Below are 25,770 nucleotides of genomic sequence, written 5' to 3' on the forward strand. Positions count from 1 at the left end.
ATCTCTTTTGCCTATTTTTATAAGGCATAATCTTTTCTTTACTCATGTATAGACTTTTTTATACACTGTGGATATTCACACTTTGTTGACTGTATGTGTTGAAAATATCTTTGCGAGACTGTGGGTTACCTTTTTGTTTTTTTGTGGTGTCTTATTCTGAACAGACTTACACTTTTGATATAGTAAAGTTTGTCATTTTTCCCTTTATCATTTATACCATGTGTCTAGTTTAAGAATTCTTTCATATTAAGGGAATAAAATTTAATGTAAGGTACTCCTTAAATATAAAGATGGAAAACATGATTTTTTTAAAACCTTTGAAGTCAAAATTGGCTCAATGCAGTTTGACGTATCTTTTATCAATACCAGTCTACTCAAAACAGAGCCCACAGCCACTATGGAGAACAGTATGGAGATTTCTTAAAAAGCTAGAAATAAAACAACCATATGACCCATCAATCCCACTACTGGGCATATAACCTGAGAAATACATAATTCATAGAGACACATGTACCCCAGTCTTCATTGCAACACTATTTATAACAAGGACACGAAAGCAATCTATATGTCCATGGACAGATGAATGGATAAAGAAGTTGTGGTATATATATATGTATGTATGTATGTATATACATATATACATACACACACACACACACACACACACACACAATGGAATATTACTCACCCATAAAAAGGAATGGATTTGAGTCAGTTCTAGTGAGGTGGATGAACCTCACTAGAGCCTGTTATACAGCATGGAGTAAGAAAGAGGAAAACACATATCATAAATTAACACATGCACACACACACACACATATATATATGTATATATATATATATATAATCTAGAAAAATGGTACTGATGAACTTATTTGCAGGGCAGAAATAGAGAGATGTAGACATAGAGAACAAACTTGTGGACACAGCGGAGGAAGGAGAGGGTGGGACGAATTGAGAGTAGACTGAAACATACACATTACCATCTGCGAAACAGATAGCTAGTGGGAGGTTGCTGCCTAACACAGGGAGCTCAGCGCAGTGCTCTGTGATGACCGAAGAGGGGTGAGTATGGTGGAGGTTGGGAGAGGGGTTCAAGAGGGAGGAGACATTATATACTTATGGCTGATTCACAGTGTCGTGTGGCAGAAACCAACACAACATTGTAAAGCAATTATCTTGCAATTAAAAATAAAGAAACCAGAGCCCACCATTGTACCATAACTATTGTGTATATAAATTTTCTGTCCAAACTCAGTAATCATTTCATAAAATGAGAGCTTAAAGAAGGGAAGCCATGGTAAAACACCAATATTTACAGAATTATCAGTCTTTTTATTAACAGTAAATTTTTGTTTCTAGTAAAGTGTTCACTTATACATGTGCATATTCTTTCCTGTACAGAAAGCTCATAGTAACCATAAGTAATTCAGATGCGCCATTGGTAGCTGTCATGAAAGGAGAGGCTTTGAGTATAATTTCAGTGGAGTGAACTTGATGTGTTCTTAATGACTGTTCTTGTTGCCTTCTCAAGCTTTTATACTTACTGTCATCACCTTTTTTTTGATAAATTTGATCTTCGTTGATTTAATGGTTGGTATCCAGAATTCCTGAAATCTTGTCTTTCTTGGAACCATTCACAAGTGTATGGTCTTGTAAAGAGAGATCCTCATAAAAACCATTAGTTTATCTCTAGATGTGTTTGAATTTATCTGTCATGTCTCAGTTACTTGTTTTATCTCCTTTTTAAAAAGTCATCACCAGTCATAAGGTATAGCTACAGTTTGCTCTGCAGTGACTACAATTGTGATGACTTACCATTACTAATAAAATCTAAACTACTACTGTATTTCAGAAGAAGATAAAAAACCCCAGTGAAGTCCTCAGTAGGATTTCCAAATGGCCTTGGCATGCTTTGTCATAAAGCAGCAATGTAGTGGGATGTTGGCTTCAGTACTCCAGGCGTTCTCTCTCTTTGGACTTTTGGGTGGGGAGCCTAGAGGTTAGGATGTATCCCATGGGTATCATTTTTTGTACTCTGATTAAGTCTCTTAACAGACTGATTCGTGCTTTTCTCTCTTTCATGGACACCACCACCCCCCGGAAAATAAACATTATGAACTTTTAAAAAACAAAGAATACATGTAATTCATCTTTGGTCAACTTCTAATACAGTTTTGGCCTTGAGTGTTGTATACGTTCACTGTACGTTTGTGGTAATGAATTGCTGTCACAAAGTTTCCATATACAACACAGAACACTGACCACATGCTTAGTCTTTGTAAATAAAAATACAAAATTAATTGTCTATAGAATGGCAGATTGTTTGTGTTTCTGGTTAAGACCTTTGCATTAATTTTATACACTTACCCTAGAAAATGCTATGAGAGATATTATGAGGTTTATATTAAGATAACAGTTGATTGGGATGTAATATACAACATGTTGACTATGTTTAAAATTACTGTAGTGTGTATTTGAAAGTTGCTAAGAAACACATACAGTGGTTAAAGAATGCCTGCCAATGCAGGAGATGCCAGAGATGGGAATTTGATCCCTGGGTCAGAAAGATCCCCTGGAGGTGGAAATGCCAATGCATTCCAGTATTCTTGCCTGGAAAATTCCATGGGCAGAGGAGCCTGGCGAGCTACAGTGCCTGACGTCACAAGGAGTCAGACACAAGTGAGCAACTGAGCGTACACACACGAGACACACAGGAAGCGCTCATTGTATGTTGGCTAATATGCTCCTCTTGGGATAGGAGCAGTAAAGATCTACCTAAAGTAAGTTTTTATGAAGTTGTGATTTTGTGAGATGTGACAGAATCTCTCCTGCCATTCTCATTAGTTTAGTCAGATATGTATTGTTCCAAGGCAAAGTGGAATTTGGACTTTTTCATATAGTGAAGTGCTAGGTGCAGCCTCAAGGTGGGTGAGTATCAACCGCCAAAGCCCCCGTAAGAGGCATGGCACTTGGGAATCCAGAGGTAACAGCATGGCATATAGAGAAGAGCACATGCTTTGATATCAGATGGTCTGTAGGATTAAGGCTGGGTTCTTAAAAATATCTCTGAATTCCAGATTCCTAATCTGTTAAAATAAAAAGAAAAACATGGTACAGAGGAGTGGAAGGTAGAATTATTTTCAGGGTTATTGTGAGATAAACTGTGAAGCTAACTATGAGTACTTTTTATTGTTGTTTTATTCTTGTCTTGGGGCTGAAAATCCTAACAGTCTTGGAATAGACCATGGCTTAGCATTTACAGACTTTTAAATGTGGTATTATTCCAGGGATGGAGTATGTAAGTGATGGTCCAAGTGTAGTCCTCACACCAGCAGCATCACCATTACCTGGGAACATGTAAGAAATAGATTATCAGGCCAACTTCAGACCTATTAAATCAGAATCTCTGGTGATGGAGTCTAGGGAATTTGTGTTTTACAAGCATTCCAGGTGATTCCATGGCAACTTCAAGTGTAAGAACTTCTAAAACAGGATAAAGGAGAAGGAAACACCAGTTCTGTTATTTTTGGACTTTGTGTTCTCGGCATTTCCATGGGTTGTCTTTTTATTTATTGCCTCTTCTTGGCCTTCCTTTCTCAGATGTTTTGCCCACGGTGATGGCTACACATGGTCAAAGTGGAGTGCTGCAGGTGGTCAATTATTTTTGTCTAATTGTACGCAGGTCAGGAGGCAACAGTTAGAACTGGACATGGAACAACAGACTGGTTCCAAATAGGAAAAGGAGTACATCAACGCTGTATATTGTCACCCTGCTTATTTAACTTATATGCAGAGTACATCATGAGAAATGCTGGGCTAGAAGAAACACAAGCTGGAATCAAGATTGCCGGGAGAAATATCAATAACCTCAGATATGCAGATGACACCACCCTTATGGCAGAAAGTGAAGAGGAACTAAAGAGCTTCTTGATGAAAGTGAAGGAGGAGAGGGAAAAAGTTTGTTTAAAGCTCAACATTCATAAAACTAAGATCATGGCATCCGGTCCCATCACTTCATGGGAAATAGATGGGGAAACAGTGGAAATGGTGGCAGACTTTATTTTTCGGGACTCCAAAATTACTGCAGATGGTGATTGCAGCCATGAAATTAAAAGACGCTCACTCTATGGAAGCAAAGTTATGACCAACCTAGACAGCATATTAAAAAGCAGAGACATTACTTTGCCAACAAAGGTCTGTCTAGCCAAGGCTGTGATTTTTCCAGTGGTCATGTATGGATGTGAGAGTTGGACTGTAAAGAAAGCTGAGCACCGAAGAATTGATGCTTTTGAACTGTGGTGTTGGAGAAGACTCTTGAGAGTCCCTTGGACTGCAAGGAGATCCAACCAGTCCATCCTAAAGGAGATCAGTCCTGGGTGTTCACTGGAAGGACTGACGTTGAAGCTGAAACTCCAATATTTTGGCCACCTGATGGGAAGAGCTGACTCATTTGAAAAGACTCTGATGCTGGGAAAGATTGAGGGCAGGAGAAGAAGGGGACGGCAGAGGATGACATGGCTGGATGGCATCACTGACTCGATAGACATGGGTTTGGGTAAACTCTGGGAGTTGGTGATGGACAGGGAGGCCTGGCGTGCTGTGGTTCATGGGGCCACAAAGAGTCAGATACGACTGAGCAACTGAACTGAACTGAATCTCTTCTCACATGATTCTTTTGAAGGATTTGCCTTTGTTACTTTCTTAATGGAAAATCATTGGAACCGCGGGGCTTGAGATAGTTTGCTCTTGGGTGTGCATGTTTGCTCAGCCCCTCATTTGTACCTGACTCTCTGCGACCCCGTGGACTGCAGCCTGCCAGGCTCCTCTGTCCATGGATTCTTCCAGGCAAGAATACTGGAGTGGATTTTCGTTTCCTACTCCAGGGGATCTTCCCGACCCAGGGATGGAACCTGCATTGGCAGTCAGGTTCTTTACCACTGAGCCAACTGGGAAGCCCCAGTTTGCTCTCACATGCACAAATAAGTAGCTAACATTTTGAGGGACTCCTGCAGGTTTCCAGAGCTTTCTTTCCGTGCCGTTCCCTTCTTTCTGGGACTCTGCCCTGACAATTCCTGTATCCCTGGCTTCTGAATTCTGACGACTGTCTGCTCAGTTCTCTGAGATATTCAAGCTCTGTTTGGCTTCCCCTCCTTGCATTGTGGCCTGGAAACTGCCTTCAGGCAAGAAGCTGGTGCATAGCAAGGTTCTCCTTGTGTCTGTTCTGTTTTCTGTTCTAGGAAATTAGAACCCTACATGCTTTCTGTCCAGTGTTTGTAAACTGTTTATTGTTTATCTGCTTTTCTGTCTACTTGTTTAAAGTGGAGTATAAATCTGGTCGTTTCAACTCTAGTTTTGCTAGAAACCCCCTATTTGATGGAGTGAAATTTAAATCCAAGGAAATGGAAAACATGAAGTATATCATTAGTGGCTCTGATGACTTAACACACCCATGTATATCAGCCCCATGAAGTACAGAATGTTACTATCACCCTGGAGAATCCCTTCATTCTTCTTTCCAGGTGGTCTCCTCCATCTCATAGAGAAAACATTAATCATATTTTTCGATGCTTTGTTTTAGAACTTCATCTAAATGGAAGCTAAGCGTTTGTATACTTCTGTGTGTGTTTTTATTATTCACACAGTATAATGTTTTGAGATTCATCCATGGTGTTGAGTGCATCTGTAGTTCATTCCTTTTTATTGCTGAGTAGTATTTCGTTGTGTGGATATGCCAGAATTTGTTTATTCTATCCTGTTAACTGATGACACATGGGCTATTTCTAGTTTGGAGCTATTACAAATAAAGTGGCTGTCAACATTCTTTTACACGTCTTTTGTCACATATTTTTATATTATCTCTTGGGTAAATAAGAGTGGATTTCCTGGTTTATAGAGAGATTATACGTTCAGTTTTTTGATAAACTGTGAAACTTTCTCCAAAAATGGTCAGGCCGTTTAACATTTCTACCAGCCGTGTGTGTGAGTTTCACTTATTCATACACTTCTTAATTTTAGCTCTTGTGGATGTGAAGTGGTGCCTCATTGTGATTTAGTTTGTGTTTCTCTAATAACTTTGAGTATCTTTTCATATCTTGACTTTTTCTAGCTGCTTTTATGACATATGTTTATAGCTTTTGGCTATTTTTAGTAGAGTTGTTTCTCTTTTTCCTTAATGATTTTTAGCTGTTCTTCATAGAGTTGTATCCAAGTCCTTTGTCAGGTAAATATATAGTGAATATTTCTTTCCAGTTTGTGGTTTTGCTGTTTATTTTCTTAATGATGTTCTTTGGTGAGTAGCAGATTTAGTTTTGATGATGTCTATATTGTCAGTGTTTCTTTAATGATCAGTACTTTTTATGACCAATATCAATAATTCTCATTCCCTAATTCATTCTGTTTCCTTTTAAGTTTTGGTTTTTATGTTTAGGTCTGTGATTCAATTAGATGTGATTATTGTGTTAAGATCTGAGTAGTTTGCAATGTTCATTTTCCCATATATTTAATGAACTGTTCTAGGATTGTGTGTTGAAAAGATTCTACTTTCCCAGTTGCCATGGTTTCTTTGTCAAAAATGAATTGAGTCTAAAAGTTTGAATCAAGTTTTAAACTCACTGTTGTGTTCCATTGATATGTTTGTGTATCATTATTCTGATACCACATTGTCTTGATTGCTTTCACTGTATATTGCGTTGCAGTTAAGCAGTTTGACTTGTTTAATGTGAAAGTGAAAGTGGCTCAGTTGTGTCCAACTCTTTGCGAATCCATGGACTGTATATAGAATTCCCCAGGCCAGATTACTGGAGTGGGTAGCCTTTCCCTTCTCCAAGGGATCTTCCCAACCCAGGGATAGAACCCAGGTCTCTTGCATTGCAGGCAGATTCTTTACCAGCTGAGCCACAAGGAAACTTTATTCTTTTTCAAGATTATGTTTGCTATTCTAGTTTTTTTAAAATTTCAGTGTAAAATTTCAAATTAATTTATCAAGTTCTACACTGAAGTTGATCAGAATTTTGATTCAGGATTGTTTAATTGGGTCAATTTTAGGATAATTAAGATCTTAATAATATTAAGTCTCCTAGTCCATGGACATTGTATATCTTGATTTATTTAGGTCTTCAATTTTACTGAACTGAATGTTTTATAAACATTATAAAACTGAATGTTTTATACTTTTCAAGGTGGAGGTCTTTCATATCTGCTGTTAAATTTATTCATCGTCATCATTATTCTAAAACTTTAATTGATTTTGCATATTGACCTTGTGTCCTGAGACCTAGCTAAATTGATTCATAAATTCTATCAATTGCTCTCAGATTCCTGGGGGTTTCCTTTAGAGATTCGTGCTGTATATTAATAAGTAGACTTTTACTGGGCTTCCCTAGTGGCTCAGTGGTAAAGAATATGCCTGTGATGCAGGAGATGCCGGAGACACTGGTTCAATCCCTGGGCTGGGAAGATCCCCTGGAGGAGGGCATGGCAACCCACTCCAGTATTCTTGCCTGGAGAATCCCATGGACAGAGGAGCTTGGCGGGCTGCAGTCCATGGGGTTGCTAAGAGTCGAACGGGACTGAAGTGACTGAGCACACACGCCTAGTTTTACTTCTGTATTTCCAATCTACGTATCTTTTCATTTCTGTATTTCACTTCCTGTTGGGCTTCCCTGATAGCTCAGTTGGTAAAGAATCCGCCTGCAATGCAGGAGACCCTGGTTGGATTCCTGGGTCGGGAAGGTCCCCTGGAGAAGGGATAGGCTACCCACTCCAGTATTCTTGGGCTTCCCTTGTGGCTCAGCTGGGAAAGAATCTGCCTGCAATGCGGGAGACCTGGGTTTGATCCCTGAGTTGTCAAGATCCCCTGGAGAAGGGAAAGGCTACCCATTCCAGTATTCTGGCCTGGAGAATTCCATGGACTGTATAGTACATGGGGGTTGCAAAAGAGTCGGACACAACTGTGTGACTTTCACTTTCTGTTATATCCAGTAAAGTATTTAATAGAATTGAGAAGGATGTATATCCTAGTTATGTTTCCACTCTTAATGATAAGGCATTCAGTGTTTCATCATTAAGTATAATATTTCCTCTGGATTTTTTTATAACTTTATCACAGTGAGTAAATTCACTTGTATTCTTTTGTTTTGTTGTTTTCATTTATGAAGTTTTTTCGGTTATGAACCAGTTTGAATTTTTTAAACACTTCTTGTAAAACTATTAAAATGATTACATTTTGTTTTTAAAATAATTTATTTTGCTAATATGTTGAGTTACATGATCTTTTAACTTAATGTTTTATTTTTTAAATTGAAGGATAATTGTTTTACAATGTTGTGTTAATTTCTGCTCTACGACAGCATGAGTCAGCTATAGTTCAGTTAAGTTCAGTCGCTCAGTCGTGTCCGACTCTTTGCGACCCCATGAATTGCAGCACGACAGGCCTCTCTGTCCATCACCAACTCCCGGAGTCTACCCAAACCCATGTCCACCGAGTTGGTGATGCCATCCAACCATCTCATCCTCTGTCGTCCCCGTCTCCTCCCGCCCCCAATCCAACCCAGCATCAGGGTCTTTTCCAATGAGTCAACTCTTCCGATGAGGTGGCCAAAGTATTGGAGCTTCAGCTTCAATATCAGACCTTCCAATTAACACCCGGGATTGATCTCTTCCAGGATGGATTGATTGGATCTCCTTGCAGTCCAAGGGACTCTCAAGAGTCTTCTCCAACACCACAGTTCAAAAGCATCAATTCTTCGGTGCTCAGCTTTCTTCACCGTCCAACTCTCACATCCATACGTGACCACTGGAAAAACCATATTCTTGACTAGACGGACTTTTGTTGGCAAACTAATGTCTCTGCTATCTAGGTTGGCCATAACCTTCCTTCCAAGGAGTAAGCGTCTTTTAATTTCATGGCTGCAGTCACCATCAGCAGTGATTCTGGAGCCCAAAAAAATAAAGTCTGCCACCATTTCCACTGTTTCCCCATCTATTTCCCATGAAGTGATGGGACCAGATGCCATGATCTTAGTTTTCTGAACGTTGAGCTTTAAGCCAACTTTTTCACTCTCCTCTTTCACCTTCATCAAGAGGCTCTTTAGTTCTTCTTCACTTTCTGCCATAAGGGTGGTGTCATCCGCATATCTGAGGTTATTGATATTTCTCCCGGCAATCTTGATTCCAGCTTGTGTTTCTTCCAGCCCAACGTTTCTCATGATGTACTCTGCATATAAGTTAAATAAGCAGGGTGACGATATACAGCCTTGACGTACTCCTTTTCCTATTTGGAACCAGTCTGTTGTTCTATGTCCAGTTCCAACTGTTGCTTCCTGACCTGCATACAGGTTTCTCAAGAGACAGGTCAGATGGTCTGGTATTCCCATCTCTTTCACGATTTTCCACAGTTTATTGTGATCCACACAGTCAAAGGCTTTGGCATAGTCAATAAAGCAGAAATAGATGTTTTTCTGGAACTCTCTTGCTTTTTCGATGATCCAGCGGATATTGGCAATTTGATCTCTGGTTCCTCTGCCTTTTCTAAAACCAGCTTGAACATCTGGAAGTTCACGGTTCACGTATTGCTGAAGCCTGGCTTGGAGGATTTTGAGCATTGAAGCTCTATACAGTCTATGAGTCAGCTGTAAGTATACATATATTCCCCTCCGTTTTGAGCCTCCCTCCCACCCTACCATCCCACCCCTCTGTCATCACAAAGCCGCCTCCTGTGTTACATAGCAACTTCTCACTAGCTGTCTGTTTTACACATGGCAGTGTTGACATGTCAGTGCTACTATCTCAGTTAGTCCCCAAGTCTCCTTCCCCTGCTTTGCGCACAAGTCCACTCTCTATGTCTGCATCTCTGTTCTTGCCTTGCAAATAGGTTCATCAGTTCCATTTTCCTAAATTCCATATATATGTGATAATATACAATATATTTTTCTCTTTCTGATTTGCTTCACTCTTTAGGACTTTAATTTTGAATGTTAAAGCAATCTTGGAAAAACTTTCCTTAGTGATAATGATTCCTCTTTTTATAAAATGATGAGTTTGAAGTGCTAATATTGTGCAAAGGATGTTTGAATCTGTGTTTATCACATGTATTGTTTTGCAGTGTTTTTTTCCCTATAACATTTTTGTAATTTTAATATCAGTGTTATACCAGTATACATATCAAATTATAAAACAAGGTGTGGTATTTTCTCTTTCTTCTGTTTTTCACAAAAGGAGTTTATAAAGTTTGTTTTATGCTCACTCCATTAGTTTTTCAAAGACTTTGTGTAAACTTGGTACAATTTCTTCTTTCATTGTTAGCTAGAATCCACTAGTGAAACCATATGGAAATGGAATTTTTGTATGGGTGCGTGTATGAGATGTAGGGCTAACCAGAGTTCTTTGTCTTTTGTCAGTGTTGGTTAGTATATTTTTTTCAAGAAATATATTTACTTCATCATACATTCTCAAATGTATTAAAATAAATCATTCATAATTTTGCCTTATTGCTTTCTTATTAGCTGAAGGATATACTGTAGTGAAATCGCTTCTGTTATTATTCCTGATCATAGTATGACTGGTGTTATTTCTCTTTTCTTGATAATTCCTTCTGGACTATTATCAATTTTATTAATATTTAAGACTAATTTTTGCTTCTTAAATTTTTAATTGTTTGTTTTCTGTTTAACTGCATTCTGATTATATATTTATGATGTCCTTCCTTCTACTTCCTCTGGTTTTAACTTGCTATTATTTTTCTAATTTTCTAAGGTGGGAAAGTTGGTCACTGAATTTAAACTCTTTTTCTTTTATAAAAATAAGTATTTAAAATAGAATTTCCTTTACAAGCTATTTTAGCTTCCTTTTTCACACTTCGATATGTTGTGTTTCATTAATCATTCAGTTTGAAATATGACGTCAAAGTAGTCTAATTGCATTTATAATTTTTCTTTGACCCCTGTTTTATCTAGAAATGTATTGTTTATTTCTCACAAAGTTGAGATTTTCTAGAACATTTCTAATTATTTTTCTTATAGTTACAGAGTCTAATGAGAATTATTTTATCTCAGCATATGATTTGTCTTGTCGAATGTCCCATGAGAACTAGAAAAGAATATGCATACATCTGCATTTATAAGTCATAATGTTCTATAAATGCCAGTGAGTTCAAGATGGTTGGTAGTAGTTTTTCAATCTTTTATATAATCATCGTTTTATTCAAGGTCTAGTTGTTCTGTCAGTTACTGAAAGAAGTGTGTTAAAATCTTTGCATATGATTGTGGATTTGTCTATCCTTATCATTTTTGCTTCATATATTTGAAAGTTTGGTTACTGCTTTTGTTTGCTACAGATTTAGGATTGTTAATCTTCATGATTAATTGACCTTTTAAAATCGTTATGAAGTATTCCTCTACATCTCTGGTAATATTTTCTTGTCATGAAGTTTGTCTGACATTAACATACCCATTCCAGATTTCTTATGTTTACTGTTTGCATTTTCAGTTACTTTCAACCTGTATTTGTTTGAAAACAGTAAGTTGCTTCAGCCTTCATATTTTCAATTTAGCTCTTCAGATACAAATCAAATAACTTAGGTGGAGCATCTAAGTAAAAGTTTTACTTTGAGATAAGTTGCCAAATACATGTGTAAATTAATGATCTTCCTTTACGGTCTTTGAGTAAAATTAGTAAGGGAGTAAAACCCAAATCTTACAATTTTCTTGCCGTAATTGAAAGGACAAATAGATTTAGATACAGAAATCATGAGTTAAAGATCTAAATTTATTTTATAGCTTGAGCCACTTTTGAGACTTTCCTATCATTTTAAACAAACGACTTTACTTGATTACCCCAGAGTAAAATTGAACCTTGATGAAGCTGTTAATAAGTCTAGCTTCTGTTGATAGAAGTAGATTGATATTACTTTCAGTAGAAGAGCTTTTATTGGCTTCAGCATAGCATAATAAAAAAGATTGAAATTCTTAATACAAATGATATTATTTTAAAAAAAGAAAAAGATACAGCTCCTATCCTGCCTGTACTTCTCTTGGGCACTGAGGTTCAGACCTAGCTGTGGTGTCACCATGAGGCCAAGTCTTAGCTATCACGACTTTGGGTTGGTGGATCTCCTATTGGTCAGGTCTAAACTTTAAGAATGAAGGCAGGTTCTGATGAGCAAAAGAAACAGGGAGTTTGGAGAGTTTGGTGTAGTTGCCTGGGAAAATCAGACAAGATAGTTGTTAGGTCACAGGATTGCTGACACTTTTGACCTGGAATGGTTCCTGCTCCTTGGGTAAAGGTAGTATTGGATCCAGTGGTGGGAGGAAAGCTTGGGACCAGTTCCTGCTCCATCCCTCACCTGGTACCCAGAGGCATGTGCCTTGTTCTGTCTTTCGTTCCCCTAGAGGGTAGCATGCTGATGCTCTGGAATGGCCTGCTGCTGCTTCTAGTATTCCTTAGTTGGTCAGGGGCCCTGCAGCACGGGCCACACTGACTGACTGTTGCTGCAGCAAGTTCAGGTGCTGAGTTTTTTTGTTGTTGTTCTTTTTTTGAGATTAAAATTCTGTCTTTATTCTTTTTTTTTTCTTTTTACTTCTTTATTTCTTTAAAATTGTGAAAATATGATAACACATTTAAAGGAGTCTTGGAAAACGCAGAACAAAGTTACATCCATTTGAGGGGCTGCGTTTAAAGGGCATAAAACCGCAAAGAACATCCCCTGCGAGAGGATGTCTAGAATCAAAGTGCTTAATATCTGTGAAGTGGTCCTCCTCTTCTATAGGCTGTTCCAGGCTGGTAAAACAGTAGGCCTCTAATCTGTTTTAAATGCAAGTTTAAGTAGAAAGTGTAAGAACTTTCTACCTGGTAAAGAAAAGACTCGTGCGATGAGGCTGTGTGAGAGGCCGTGAAGCCTCGTCAGACGCGCTCTGACATCCGCGGTGGTCTCCTTGGTGCGGCTTCTGTGAGCGAGACAGTGGGGACTAGGGCGCTTCTTCAGTGTGAAAAACGATCCTTAAAGAAGACGTTTCTGTGCGACCGCTCGTGCTTCCTTGAGTTCTGATCTCAAGTGCACACAGTAGTGAAGTCTAAGATGGTGCGACGTGAGAGTAGTTCGAGAACCCGTCTTATTTACTAATGTGCCCTTTATGGGAGGGGGCTTCTGGATAGGCCCTTCCCAGACACTCCGCGCCCACCGCCTCCCCAGTTTAGCCTTCTGTTTCCGTTGAAGCTCGGGCCCAGGTTCATCTGGTCCCGGAAGCTCCTCTCTCCTAACACGGGTTGAATCTCTCTCGGTTCGCTCTTCTGCTGTTTTCTTTGGTCACTGGCTCTATCCGACAGTCTTCCTCATTTTATGACATGTGACTTTTTCCATTTCCAGAATACAACCGGACAGAGATTCCAAATTTGTGCAGCTTGTGAATTTGAATTATGTAGATTATAAGATTTTCTAACAGAACAATATGATTGTTTTGTGATAAGGATTGTGTCTTTATAAAGTGTTTGAAATAGCGTAACTAGGAAAAACTTGTAATTCTTCTAATTTATTTTCTAGATACGTGTTAATAGTAGGTATCAGGCCCCCTTTCCTTCTCTGGATTCACAGAATGGAAGGTGATTACTGATTGTGCTCTGCATCTGAGTCAGTGTGCTTTTTGCTGACTTACAAAATGTATTTTGCACTTTCCCTGTGTGCAGTAGTCCTTACCAGAATTCAGAGAGAATCTTTCCTATGGCAAAAAAGAGGCATTGAGGAATCAAAAGGTGAGAGTTGGGTGGTTACATGAAAAGAAAACCATGGTAAGAAACTCTGTAGACAATTTAAGTCTATGTTTAGTTAAGTCCTTCAACAGCAGGAAAATTATAGATAGTTGGCCTGTTATGTTATGGTGGGAATGAAACAGAAAGAAAAAAAATAAATATTCTTTTATCTTTCCAAGTCTCTTGTTTTACACAGACTCTGCTGAGAAGGCTTTCAAAGGCTCCGTTAATAATTAAAGTGGAGAGATTGGAGATCTTGAGTAACTCCTGATTTCTTCTGTGTAAAATTTCACATGATGTTAATCTGCAGAACACTTCACAGTACAGTATGTACTGAAACTATAACGATAATTAGGGCATTTGCCAGCTGGATCTGATCTAAAAATTGCATGTTAAACGTTGTCCAAACTTTGCTGAACCTGTTGAAAAAGTCTTGTAATGATTTACTGTTCTGGCATAGCCAGAGCTCAGCTGTCCCCAGACTGGTAGTTGATAAATGTATGTTGCATTCTGGTCCTTGGGATTTTCTTCCAGCATCCAGATCCTGGCTTACTGTATTGAGCTCAGTCATTTAGGGAGCATTCATTCATCCAGTGTTCTTCAGTTTTGGGGAAGGGAAAGGTTCACATGAGATAAAATACGCTTTTCTTCCTTATAGCTTACCCTCTGTCCTAATCCTGTATATAAACTAGATTTTATCTTGTATTTTCTTTACTCAAGACTTATATTGGTGAAAGCTTAAAGGTATACTGTTGAATAAGTTTAGAGGGAGTAGACTCATTGGATGCAGTTGAGAAAGATGCCTCATAAGGTGAAGAGAGACAGATGTGACCTTCAGGTTAACTAAGTTCCGCTCCTGAACCGTTCTTCCTCCAGTGCTGCTCTCCCGAGTATGTAATTGACAGAGGCGTACTGAGCTGCTGGCCAGGCAGCTCTCTGTGACTGTCTGACCTGCACCGGTATATTCACTCACTCGTTCACTCCTTCAAGTACTCGGTAGAGGGCCTAGTGTGAGCCAGGTGCTGATTGTAGCACTGGGAACACAGTGGCAAGTATCCTGCTGCCTAGTCTTCCTGAAGTCTTACCCTGCCCCCTGCTTCAAAATCCACTGTGTGTTTTGAATTAGAAAGAACACAAAACACATCTAATGAGGGGGCATGCATCTGCTCGTGGACATGGAAGGACCTGAGGTCCACAGGCTAAATGCTGCCAACCAAATTTGAGTCCATTCAGCTGATGGGCAGCAAACCCAATCTGCTGACCCCAGGTTGTGAAGGAAGCACAGCGTTTACTGCAGGGTGCCAGGCAAGGGAGTGGGAGGCAAACGTCAGATCCATTCTAGCTTGGTCTTTGAGTTGTTGTTTAATCACTTAAGTTGTGATCTCTTTGTGGCCCCATGGACTGTAGCCCACCAGGCTCCTATGTCCATGGGACTTCCCAGGCAAGAAAACTGGAATGGGTTGCCTTTTCTTTCTCCAGGGGATTGTCCCAACCCAGGTATTAAACCCACGTCCCCTCTGTTGGCAGGCAGATTCTTGACTGCTGAGCCACCAGGGAAGCCCTGGTCTTTGAGTTAGGGACTTTTTAAAGGGGAAGAACAAAGCTGCTGGGATTAATCATCATCTTATGACATTTCTTGTCTTTTCTTTTTATTTTATTTATTTATTTTATTTCTTTATCATTTTATTTTATTTTTTAAAAATTTATTTATTTATTTTAATTGGAAGACTGTAACTTCACAACACTGCGGTGGCCCCTGCCACACATTGACATGGATTAGCCACGGGCACACATGCACGCCCCCATCCTGAACCCCCCTCCCACCTCCCTCCTCATCCCATCCCTCTGGGTTGTCCTAGAGCACCGGCTTTGAGTGCCCTGCTTCATACATCAAACTTGCACTGGTCATCTGTTTTACATATGATAATATACATGTTTTAGTGCTATACTCTCATATCATCCCACCCTTGCCTTCTCCCACAGAGTCCAGTAGTCTGTTCTTCATATCTATGTCTCTTTTGCTGCCTTGCATATAGGATCATCATTAGCATCTTTATAAATTCCATATATATGTATTAATATACTGTATTGGTATTTATCTTTCTGATTTACTTCACTCTGTATAATAGGCTTCACTTTCATCCATCTAATTAGAACTGACTCAAATGCATTCTGTTTTTATAGCTGAGTAATATTCCATTGTGTCTATGTACCACAACTTCCTTATCCATTCATCTGCCAGTGGACATCTAGGTTGCTCCCATGTCCTGGCTATTGTGAACAGTGCTGCAGTGAACATTGGGGTACACATGTCTCTTTCAATTCTGGTTTTCTCAGTGTGCATGCCCAGCAGTGGGATTGCTGGGTCATATGGCAGTTCTATTTCTAGTTTTTTAGGGAATCTCCACACTGTTCTCCATAGTGGCTCTACTAGTTTACATTCCCACCAACAGTGTAAGAGGGTTCCCTTTTCTCCACACCCTCTCCAGCATTTATTGCTTGTAGACTTTTTGGTGGCAGCCATTCTGACTGGTGTGAGATGGTACCTCATTGTGGTTTTCATTTGCATTTCTCTAATAATGAGCAATGTTGAGTATCTTTTCATGTGTTTATTATCTATCTGTATGTCTTCTTTGGAGAAATGTCTTGTGACATTTCTTAATCCTTAATAATAGTTTCAGAGGTCAGGATGTCTCTGGTTTGTGGTTATCTGGCCAAGTGGTCCATGGCTTAGAGGCCTGTTAGGGAAAACAGCCTGAGTTTGTACGTTAATGATCATACCTATTAGGAAATTTGAATATATTAACAATGTTATTGACAGTAGCACTATTTGTCCTCTGACTCTGGTTGGTTACTGTACAGTTAGCACAGGATTGAGGTCAGAGTGCACCAGAAAGGGAATAAAGATTTGGTTAGAGGTTAGTAAAAACTCAGTAAGGGAGCTCGGTTTCAGGGGACTCGATTTCGTTGGTAGAGTTTGGTCAAGGCTGGTTCAGAAGGGAGACTAGAAAGCCTAGGAGACAAAATTCCCATCCTTCAGCCGTGTTTCCTCAATTTTGAAAACATTTGGGGAGTTACACATTTCTGAGCATGTTTAATTGTGTGATTTCATCCTTTTTTCCCTGATTTTATTGCATTTACTCTTTTTTTAATTTTTAAAAAATTTACTTATTTTTCTACAATTTTTAAAGGTTACGCTCCATTTGCAGTTACTACAAAATATTGGATATATTCCCTGTGTTGAACAATACATCCTTGAGCCTATCTTGCACCCAATAGTTTGTACCTCCCCCTCCCCCTATACTGTCTCTCCTCCAAAGGGTTAACTGCTGGTTTGTTCCCTGTCCATGTGAGCTTGCATCTTCTTTGTTATATTCACTGGTTTGTTGTATTTTTTAGATTCTACATATGAGTAATATCATGCAGTATTTCTCTTTGTTTGACTTACTTCCCTTAGCACAATGCCCTCCAAGTCCATCCATGTTGCTGCAAATGGCAAATTTCTTTTTTATGGCTGAGTAATATATGTGTGTGTGTGTGTGTGTGTGTGTGTGTGTGTGTGTGTGTAATATATATATGTGTGTGTGTGTGTGTGTATATAAAATGCGCACACACACCCCCCACACACATCTCCTTTATGCATCCATCTCTTGATGGACAAGCAGGATGCTCTGCATATATCCTGGGTATTACCATAATGCTGCTGTAAACATGGGTGTGTGTGTGTCTTTTCAAATCACTGCTCTTGTTCTTGGGTATATCCCTGGGAGTGGAATTGCTGGGTCACGTGGTAGTTCTGTTTTAGTTTTGTGAGACGCTTCCATCCTGTTGCACAGTGGCTGTACACCTTCACAGCACCACCAACAGTGTACAAGGGCTGCCTTTTTTCCCACCCATCTGCCAACATTTGTTGTTTGTGCTCTTTTTGATGATAGGAATTCTAACAGGTGTGAGGTGTTATCCCCTTGTCGTTTTGCATATAGTAGTTAACATTTATTTGCATTTGTAGTTAGCATGTGGGGAATACTTTCCCATACTTTAAAATTTTCTCAACATTTTCAGTGAAATTTTATAATACATGATAGTTTAATTAAGGTGTTTCTATTGTGTATATATTCAGGCTGGTGACAAGTTTTGTTTTGTCTGTTTGGTAGTTATGAATAATCCTGTAAGATCATCTAGGGGCATAAAGTTTTGTTGTATAGTAGTTCTGGTCATTTCTTTAAGATAAAATTTTAGAACTTGCATTGCTGAGCTAAAAAGGAATAAATGTTTTGAAGATGTTGTGTACATACTAGAAAAATATTTTCCTGAATTTTTCTCTAGTTATTCTTATATGTGAGTGACCTGGGGCTCTTTGCTTCATAGAATTTTCATCAGTGATCTTGGAGGTGAACCAACTTCAGAATTCAGGATTATAATTCAAAACAGCTTTGACAGTATGGAGAATTAGTTAGTTGAGAACAGATTTAAGTTCAATAGAGGAAAATGGGGGTAGCAGATACAGGGTAGATAAAAACTGCCAAAATACTATTTATTGAGTAGCTGTTTCTGCACACATGCTTGAAAGAGAATAGAAGTCAGAGGAAATATGACTAGACTTTTCTGTAACCCTGCGGGAAACTTTGCTGTAGTAAGGACTGTTCCTAAATGCAAGAAAAGAAAGCCCATTTGATCAAATGTGCTATTCTAAAAAGACTGTTAAAATTTTGTATTTTAAACTATTAAGAATTCAGTGACACTAAGTACCTTTTTGGGGAACATTAAATGTTCATTTTGATTATTTACTATAATTATTTGCACGTAAAATGAATGTGCAAAAGACTTTCTGAAAGTTACTACTAATTCTTTTCTCAATTAAACAGAGGATGTATCTAGGAAGCGTATCTTCTTCTCTGTGAAATTTTAAGGGAAATAGAATTACCTTCACCTAGCAAATAGCACTTTGAGGATAGGAAGGCTATTCTAAAATAAAGAAGCATGTGTTTATAATATACACATACAAAAAATTAAAGACATAAGGAAGGGGTTTATTAATAAAAGCCTTCGCTGTTTGGATATAGGTTGTAGTTCTGTGTGCGTTTTGAATGTGATTTCTACCATGCAAGTCTGTACCAAAGATACCTATTGGGAACTGTATTCTGCTTATTTGTGGTACCTTTCATTCTGATTAATGTTTAGAAAAATGACTGTGGTATACATATGATCCAGGAAGACTTTATAATTTGATCTTTTTTTGTTGATGATACTCAGCATGGTTTTAAGACTGTTAACATCACATGAAAGTGAAAGTGTTAGCTGCTCAGTCATGTCCAACTCTTTGTGACTCCATTTACTGTAACCGGCAAGGCTCCTCTGTCTATGGAATTCTCCAGGCAAGAATACTGGAGTGGGTAACCATTCCCTTCTCCAGGGGATCTCCCAACCCAGGGATTGAACCCAGGTCTCTTGCATTGCAGCCAGATCCTTTACCATCTGAGCCACCAGGGAAGCCCCTTAACATCTCATCAGATAATGTAAAAATCAGAACATCTAATTAATCAGCTTTAGCTTGCTTAAATCAATTAAATATCTCCACAAAACGAAAGGAGTTTGCTGTGTTTTTATTATGCGGAGAACTTTGTCTTCTTATGCTGATAAACTAATTTTTTTTTTTTTGGTCAGGATTCCCACGATTCATAGTTGAATGTCACATTCTTTTCTAACAGAAACACTTTACATAGGTCACTTATTATTCTTGTGATCAGTACTGTTGCGTGTAAGTGTCAGCCTTCCTAGGGAGCGGCGTCCACACCTGTGTGCGCTCTGCCCAGGGCGCCTCTCAGAAGCCCTGAGAGCCACGGTCTCCTGCTCGCCGTGGCCAGCCCAGTGGATGGGGGACGTGCCAGCCGACTGAGGTGGTTGATGCCAGGGCTAAAGTAAGCGGGGCCACACCTCTTATTAGTTTGTCCATCTTAACAGCAGCTAATCCGTGGTGCATTCCACAGCTGTGAAAGCTTGGGAAAATGGCAGCCGTACTTTGCTCTTAGAAATCCATCTTTTAGAAATGTTTTTCTGATTACAATTTGATATGTATTCAGTGTAGAAAATCAGGAAAATTTAGAGAAATATGGAAAAATCAGTGATAATTCTCCAGTAGAGAGGAGTCCTGTTTAATTTTTGTATTTCCAATTTTACACATAATTAAGAGCACCTATTATACATATAATTTCGTAAACTCACTGTTTTTTCCCCTCAGCACATTGCTAACATCATGTGCTAATAATAAAAATATTCCTAAAAATCCAATACTGAATGGATGTGTAATTATTATTTGTACAATATGCCATTATTTACTTAACTATTTGATTGTCCAGTTTTAAATATTATAAATAATCCTATAATATACATTGTATTTTATATATACATATATATATACATTTTTGTGTTCATCTCTGATTATAATAAAATAGCATTATGCTACCTGTTAGATTGTATATTGCCAGTAGAAATTTGTAGGATATCAGATAGGTAATCATTGTAGACGATGGGCATACATCTGGTAAGACTGGATATGAGGGTATATACACTGTTCCCTCATAGCTCAGTCCATAAAGAATCTGCCTGCAATGCAGGAGACTTGGGTTTGATTCCTGGGTCGGGAAGATCCCCTGAAGAAGGAAATGGCAACCCACTCCAGTATTCTTGCCTGGAGATTTCCATGGACAGAGGAGCCCAACAGGCTAGGGTCCGTGAAGTCGCAAGAGTCAGACACGACGTAGTGACTAAACCACCACACCACACTGTTCTTCGAAAGGTGTACACAGGGCCTTGGCAGCTGTAAGAGTTGGAGCGTCATAAGTTGGGAAAATTCAGGGGCAGAGACGTGAATGTGAGTGACCTGGGACTGTGTACATCTATTTGTATGACTGGGATCCAACCGTAGTGGAAGAATAGTCTTGAGAAACTGAAGGAAACAAAGTTTGAAATGTGGAATTTGGCATTGTGTTGGTAGGTAAATGTGGCAGTTAAAGTCCTGAATTTTCTAGACCATTGTCCTTTTCAACCATTGATTAAAAATGTTACTGGAGCACTTTTTATGTGCAAAACCCTGAAATTCAGTAAATCATGGTGGAGTCCACAGGGGTTTACACTTCAGAAGGGGTGATGGTGTTGAGCCCCTGCATACAGTGCCATGTTGTCCTCTTGATGGTCAGACTGTGGTCCAGTCCTGGTTTGGAAAAGTGTGCTCACAGTGGCAGTTGGATGGAGGTACGGATTCAAGGCAGAGTCACAGCTTAAATGGTGCAAATATTTGCAAGATTGTTCTTAATATGGATTGGAGGGGCCTGGTTAGAGACACAGACAGGAGGTAAAGGTCCTCTGAGGAATGCAGGCTTGGGAAGCATGGACTTCAGGACTTAGGGTGGGTGAGAGGGGAGAAGGGTTTAAATTTAAATGAACGATTTAAGTTAGTGGTTCTGATTACTCAGTGAACTCTTTATAATATATAAAAGCCTCAGTCGTATCCAAGATTTGCTAAATCAGAATTTTGGAGGGATGAGACCAGGCATTTGTGTGTGTGTGTGTGTGTGTGTGAGAGAGAGAGAGAGAGACCAGGCATTTATGTGTGTGTGTGTGTGTGTGTGTGTGTGTAAAGCTCCCTCAGAGATTCCTATGTGTGTCTCTGGTTAGAAACCACTAAATGAATTAATCTGTGTTTTTCTGTCCAAGAATTTGTCAGGTTATCTGGATCTACTGCTTTGAATCTTAATACACTTAATGTGCCTTTGTTTGCATTTTTCTTCTGTATAATTTTTTTTAACACTGCCTTCACTTCTTGAAAAATTTTTCTGCTAGGTGGCTTCCAATGTAAACTTATTAATTAGTGTTATTCCATGCAATCAGTTTTGAGTGAATGAAATGTACTATAAAAGTTAAAAGGAATTTCTGTAACTTTTTTTTTTAATTACATGACAGGGACAAAAAACAAGATGGATAATCAAGCATGGTATCTGAGAACTTCAAAGCTGGCCCTGGCCTTGGCGATTATCCGCTCCAAACCAGCAGACAAAAGCAGCAGAGAGTACACGGAGCATCTTGCGAGCATGGTGTCCAGGCAGGAATCAAGGTGGAGATCAAAAGTCAAAGCCTTGGAAGCTGAGGTTCTACAATTACGTCAGAAACTTCTCCTGAGCAGAATTTTTTCAGGATCATGTAAGAGTGGTGAGTGGATGTAACTTGGGGATGTGTCCATTTGTTTTATGTCAGTTTCACAGTTACTTAGAAACTCATTACCAAAACACTCAAGTTGTTCGGTGTACTAAAATTAGACTTCTTGCACTATAAAGATTTTTTGCCTCTAGTCATTTATTAAAAGTAAAAAAAAAAAAAAAGCTTGCTGTCACTTTCTAATGGATGAGGCTGAAATTGGGGACTAAAAATTGTCTAGAGATGAAGGCAATACTGCTTTAAGCCTCCTGGAGAAATTAATTTTAAAATCTCGTTGTTCATCCTTGTATTTTACTCTGTATTATTTATTGCTTTTACATTGCATAATTCGTCCAGCAGTCCTGTATCAAGTCCCAGCTCTGGACCAGGTGTGCAGTGGGTGGCAAGGACCCGAAAATACATAGGAAAAGTACTGCCTTTACCATGTAGTACCGACCATTCTAGCAGAGGAAGCAGACCTACAGATAACGAACCTAGTTGTAATGAATGTTAGCATAGAGAAAGTGCAGAGAAGGAAGCCATTCATTTTTCTGGTTCCTGGAGAGGCTCCTTGGGTCTGGGCCCTCAAGGGTCTATCTGGTAGTGAGATGATCAGAGCCTGCGATCAGAGGTAGGAGCAAGAGCCAGGGCAGCAGGGAGAATCCATGTCCCGTCCAGCAGGCCAGTTTTGTATTCCAGAGCCCAGGACACTGTGAGGTGGAGATCTGATGGGGAGCAGGTTCGGAAAGACTCTGGATGTCAGCCTGAGGAGTATCCCTGCAGTGAGTTGGCCAGGGTGCTTCCCTTGGGACCCCTATGAGAGAGTGAAAGGGGAGCTATAAGCATGACCTGAGAACAGCAGGGAAAACGGGGACCCCCTGGGACAGACCGGAGCACGTGGGCACCTCCTTCCTCAGGATCTCTTCACCTTCTTGACTCAGAGGGTTGGTCCTCATATTGTGATAGTAAAATTTAATTTGGGTGATTTGCTGAAAACGTAAATCAGATCATCTTACTCCTTTGCCGAAAACCTTTTCCTGACTTCCCGTTGTGCTCGCACCAGATGCCCACTGGTGGCTCAGCTGGTGATGTCACCATGACGTCACCTCTGCCCCCCTGCAGGTGCATGGTCTCCTCGTAGCGCATGCGCTCCGGGCACCTTGGGCTTCCCGCTGACCACTGTGGGCTCTTCTTGCAGTGCATCTTTGCTGTGATCAGGTGTTTGACATATGATTGCCTCTCCCCTTCGTAGAGGTTTTTTTTTAAGCCATACCTGCTCAGTGACCACTCTACTTGCATCCCCCCACAGTTATTTTTTAACCCAAACACCCCCTTGTTGGTTATATGTTTATTTGCTTAGGTGGTCACTGCCTTATCTCCTTGACTTGACTCCAGCTTTGCTAAGTAGAGGGTCTCTGATTTGCTCAGCAGTTTCTACTCAATACCCACCCCAAAGCCTGACCTCACAGCAGGTGCTTCATCCATGTTCGTCAATGAAGTGGAGTGTAGAGGATGCTCTGGTGCTGGCCATGATGGGAAGCAAGGAGGCAGGTTCTGAAAGGGTTTACCGAAGCCCGCATGAAGAGTGAGGAGTCGGGCTAGATCTGTGATTGTTAGAACTAAGATGCATGATTCCAGAATAAGCGCTTGAGACTTTTGTGAATGAGTTCAAAGGGGGTTAAGGCAGCTGGAGGTGTGGAGGGCAGTTGAGGTCTCTAATTCATTAAATTGGTTGCAGTGCTTTAAATTCAGACAGTGAACACAGAAATCAGAGTACATGATAAAAGGTTAAGTCCAGGCAGATATACCTAGAAGGAAAGAAGTAGGGTCCTAAAACTCAGAGGAGATAAGCAGCCTGGAAATACAGACTGACAGCAAGAACCCATTGGTATCTAAGTGATAGTGATGTTGTCACTGTGGATTAGGCTATAGGTTGGGTGGACCTGTGATGGGGAGGCTGCAGGTTCCAACATTGCAGGGTGGACAGAGGAAAGGAACCATGGAGAGTGTGGCTGTCTTGCTAGGATGCGTAGGTGTAGAGAACCTGTGCCTGCTGTGGGTAACAAAGTACCAGCTAATGTCAGGAAAACTCTCAACCAAAATCCGTATGTAACTAAAGTCTCATTATTTTCTGAGCAAAGATACTGTTACAAGATTCACAGCCACATTTTAGTTCCTCTGGTTTCTATGCAGTGCTCTCTTTGAGAATATCTATGAGTAGCAGTCAATATATCTTATCTATTTTGTACAGTCATGTGATTGGTATAATGGCACATATGTAGCAGTTCCCATTAATACTGATCTGTGAATATCATAACATCCACAATACCCAGCTGTTATTCACCATCGAGGGTCTGTTTACAACACCGAGACAGTGGTGTGTTTGATTTGGTTGGAACGTGAGTGGACCTGGCAGTAAGAGCCTCAGTAACAGCTTGTTTTTAGTCTGGACTCTTTCCCTTATAGTGCCTGTGAGAGAAGTTTTCAAATATCCTGTAGTTAAAATCTCTTTTGCTCACATCAGGAGTTGCAGGTAAAGCATTTCAGTGCAGATGTTTGGGAGTAATCTGTCTCTCCATCTGTTAGCTTAAACTTGAAAAGTGAGGAATAAATGGATAGATTCAGATAAATAGTTAGTATTAAAGGGAAAAGGGAAAAAACTACAAGGGGGGTTATTAGATTGATAGGAAAATAAAGGAGGAACATAGTTGGTGTTTAAAGATGTATGATTGAAAAGACTGACATGCCTTGCTCTAAGAAAATGCCATCCCTGAAAGTCAAACTATTATATAGGTGATTTATGTTGTAAAATATTAATGTCTGGAGTTTTTAGGGCTTCTTTATACATGCAACTGTTCGCCAGTGTTCAGGGACCACAGACCCTCATTAAATCGTGAACGGAATGCTTCCTGACCGAGAGACGGGGGAACTTAATTTACAGCATCAGCTGTCCACTGAAGCAACTGAGCAAAGCAGAATTGAATAAGGCAGAGCTGAAGTGGCATGGTAAACAAATAAGGAAGCATGATATGGTTTATACAGCACTTAAAGAACTTGTCTATTTCATTATTCGGATTTATTTTTCTACACGTTCTTAAAGGAAGTTAGGAAGAACAGAAGGATGGAAGGGATGAAAGAAGGGTAGGGAGATAGGGAGGGAGGGGGGTCAGTTCAGTTCAGTTCAGTTGCTCAGTCGTGTCCGATTCTTTCTGACTTCGTGGACCGCAGCATGCCAGGCCTCCCTGTCTGTCACCAATGCCCAGAGTTTACTCAAACTTATGTCCATTGAGTTGGTGATGCCATCCAACCATCTCATCCTCTGTCATCCCGTTCTTCTCCCACCTTCAATCCTTCCCAGCATCAGGGTCTTTTCCAGTGGGTCAGTTCTTCGTGTCAGGTGGCCAAAGTATTGGAGTTTCATCTTCAGCATCAGTCCTTCCAATGAACACTGAGGACTGATCTCCTTTAGGATGGGCTGGTTGGATCTCCTTGCAGTCCAAGGGACTCTCAAGAATCTTCTCCAGCACAACAGTTCAAAAGAATCAATTCCTCAGCACTCAGCTTTCTTTATACTCCAACTCTCACATCCATATATGACTATTTGAAAAACTATAGCATTGACTAAATGGACCTTTGTTGGCAAAGTAATGTCTCTGCTTTTTAATATGCTGTCTAGGTTGGTCATAGCTTTTCTTCCAAAGAGCAAGCATCTTTTAATTTCATGGCTGCAGTCACCATCTGCAGTGATTTTGGAGCCACCAAAATAAAGTCTATCACTGTTCTCACTGTTTCCCTGTCTATTTGCTATGAAGTGATGGGACCAGATGCCATGATGTT

At 39.8% G+C, this 25,770-nt stretch overlaps 1 protein-coding gene across 5 annotated transcripts in view; it reads left to right on the forward strand.

Annotated features, from left to right (window-relative positions):
• Positions 1 to 25,770, forward strand: part of MEI4 (meiotic double-stranded break formation protein 4) — a 216,775-nt gene that overhangs the window by 19,980 nt on the left and 171,025 nt on the right. For 2 of the 5 annotated variants that reach the window (XM_081530383.1, XM_081530380.1), the window contains exon 2: positions 21,703 to 21,948. In XM_081530383.1, coding sequence (XP_081386509.1) covers positions 21,703 to 21,948 — 246 coding nt within the window. Of the gene's footprint in view, positions 1 to 3,455; positions 3,654 to 9,541; positions 9,635 to 21,702; positions 21,949 to 25,770 lie in introns of those variants that run through there. The other 3 variants (XM_081530381.1, XM_081530384.1, XM_081530382.1) reach the window with 3 other exon arrangements.

This window comes from Giraffa tippelskirchi, chromosome 9 (genome assembly GCF_054371585.1).
Source record: "Giraffa tippelskirchi isolate mGirTip1 chromosome 9, T2T-mGirTip1v1.2.pri, whole genome shotgun sequence".
NCBI classification, from domain to species: Eukaryota; Metazoa; Chordata; class Mammalia; order Artiodactyla; family Giraffidae; genus Giraffa; species Giraffa tippelskirchi.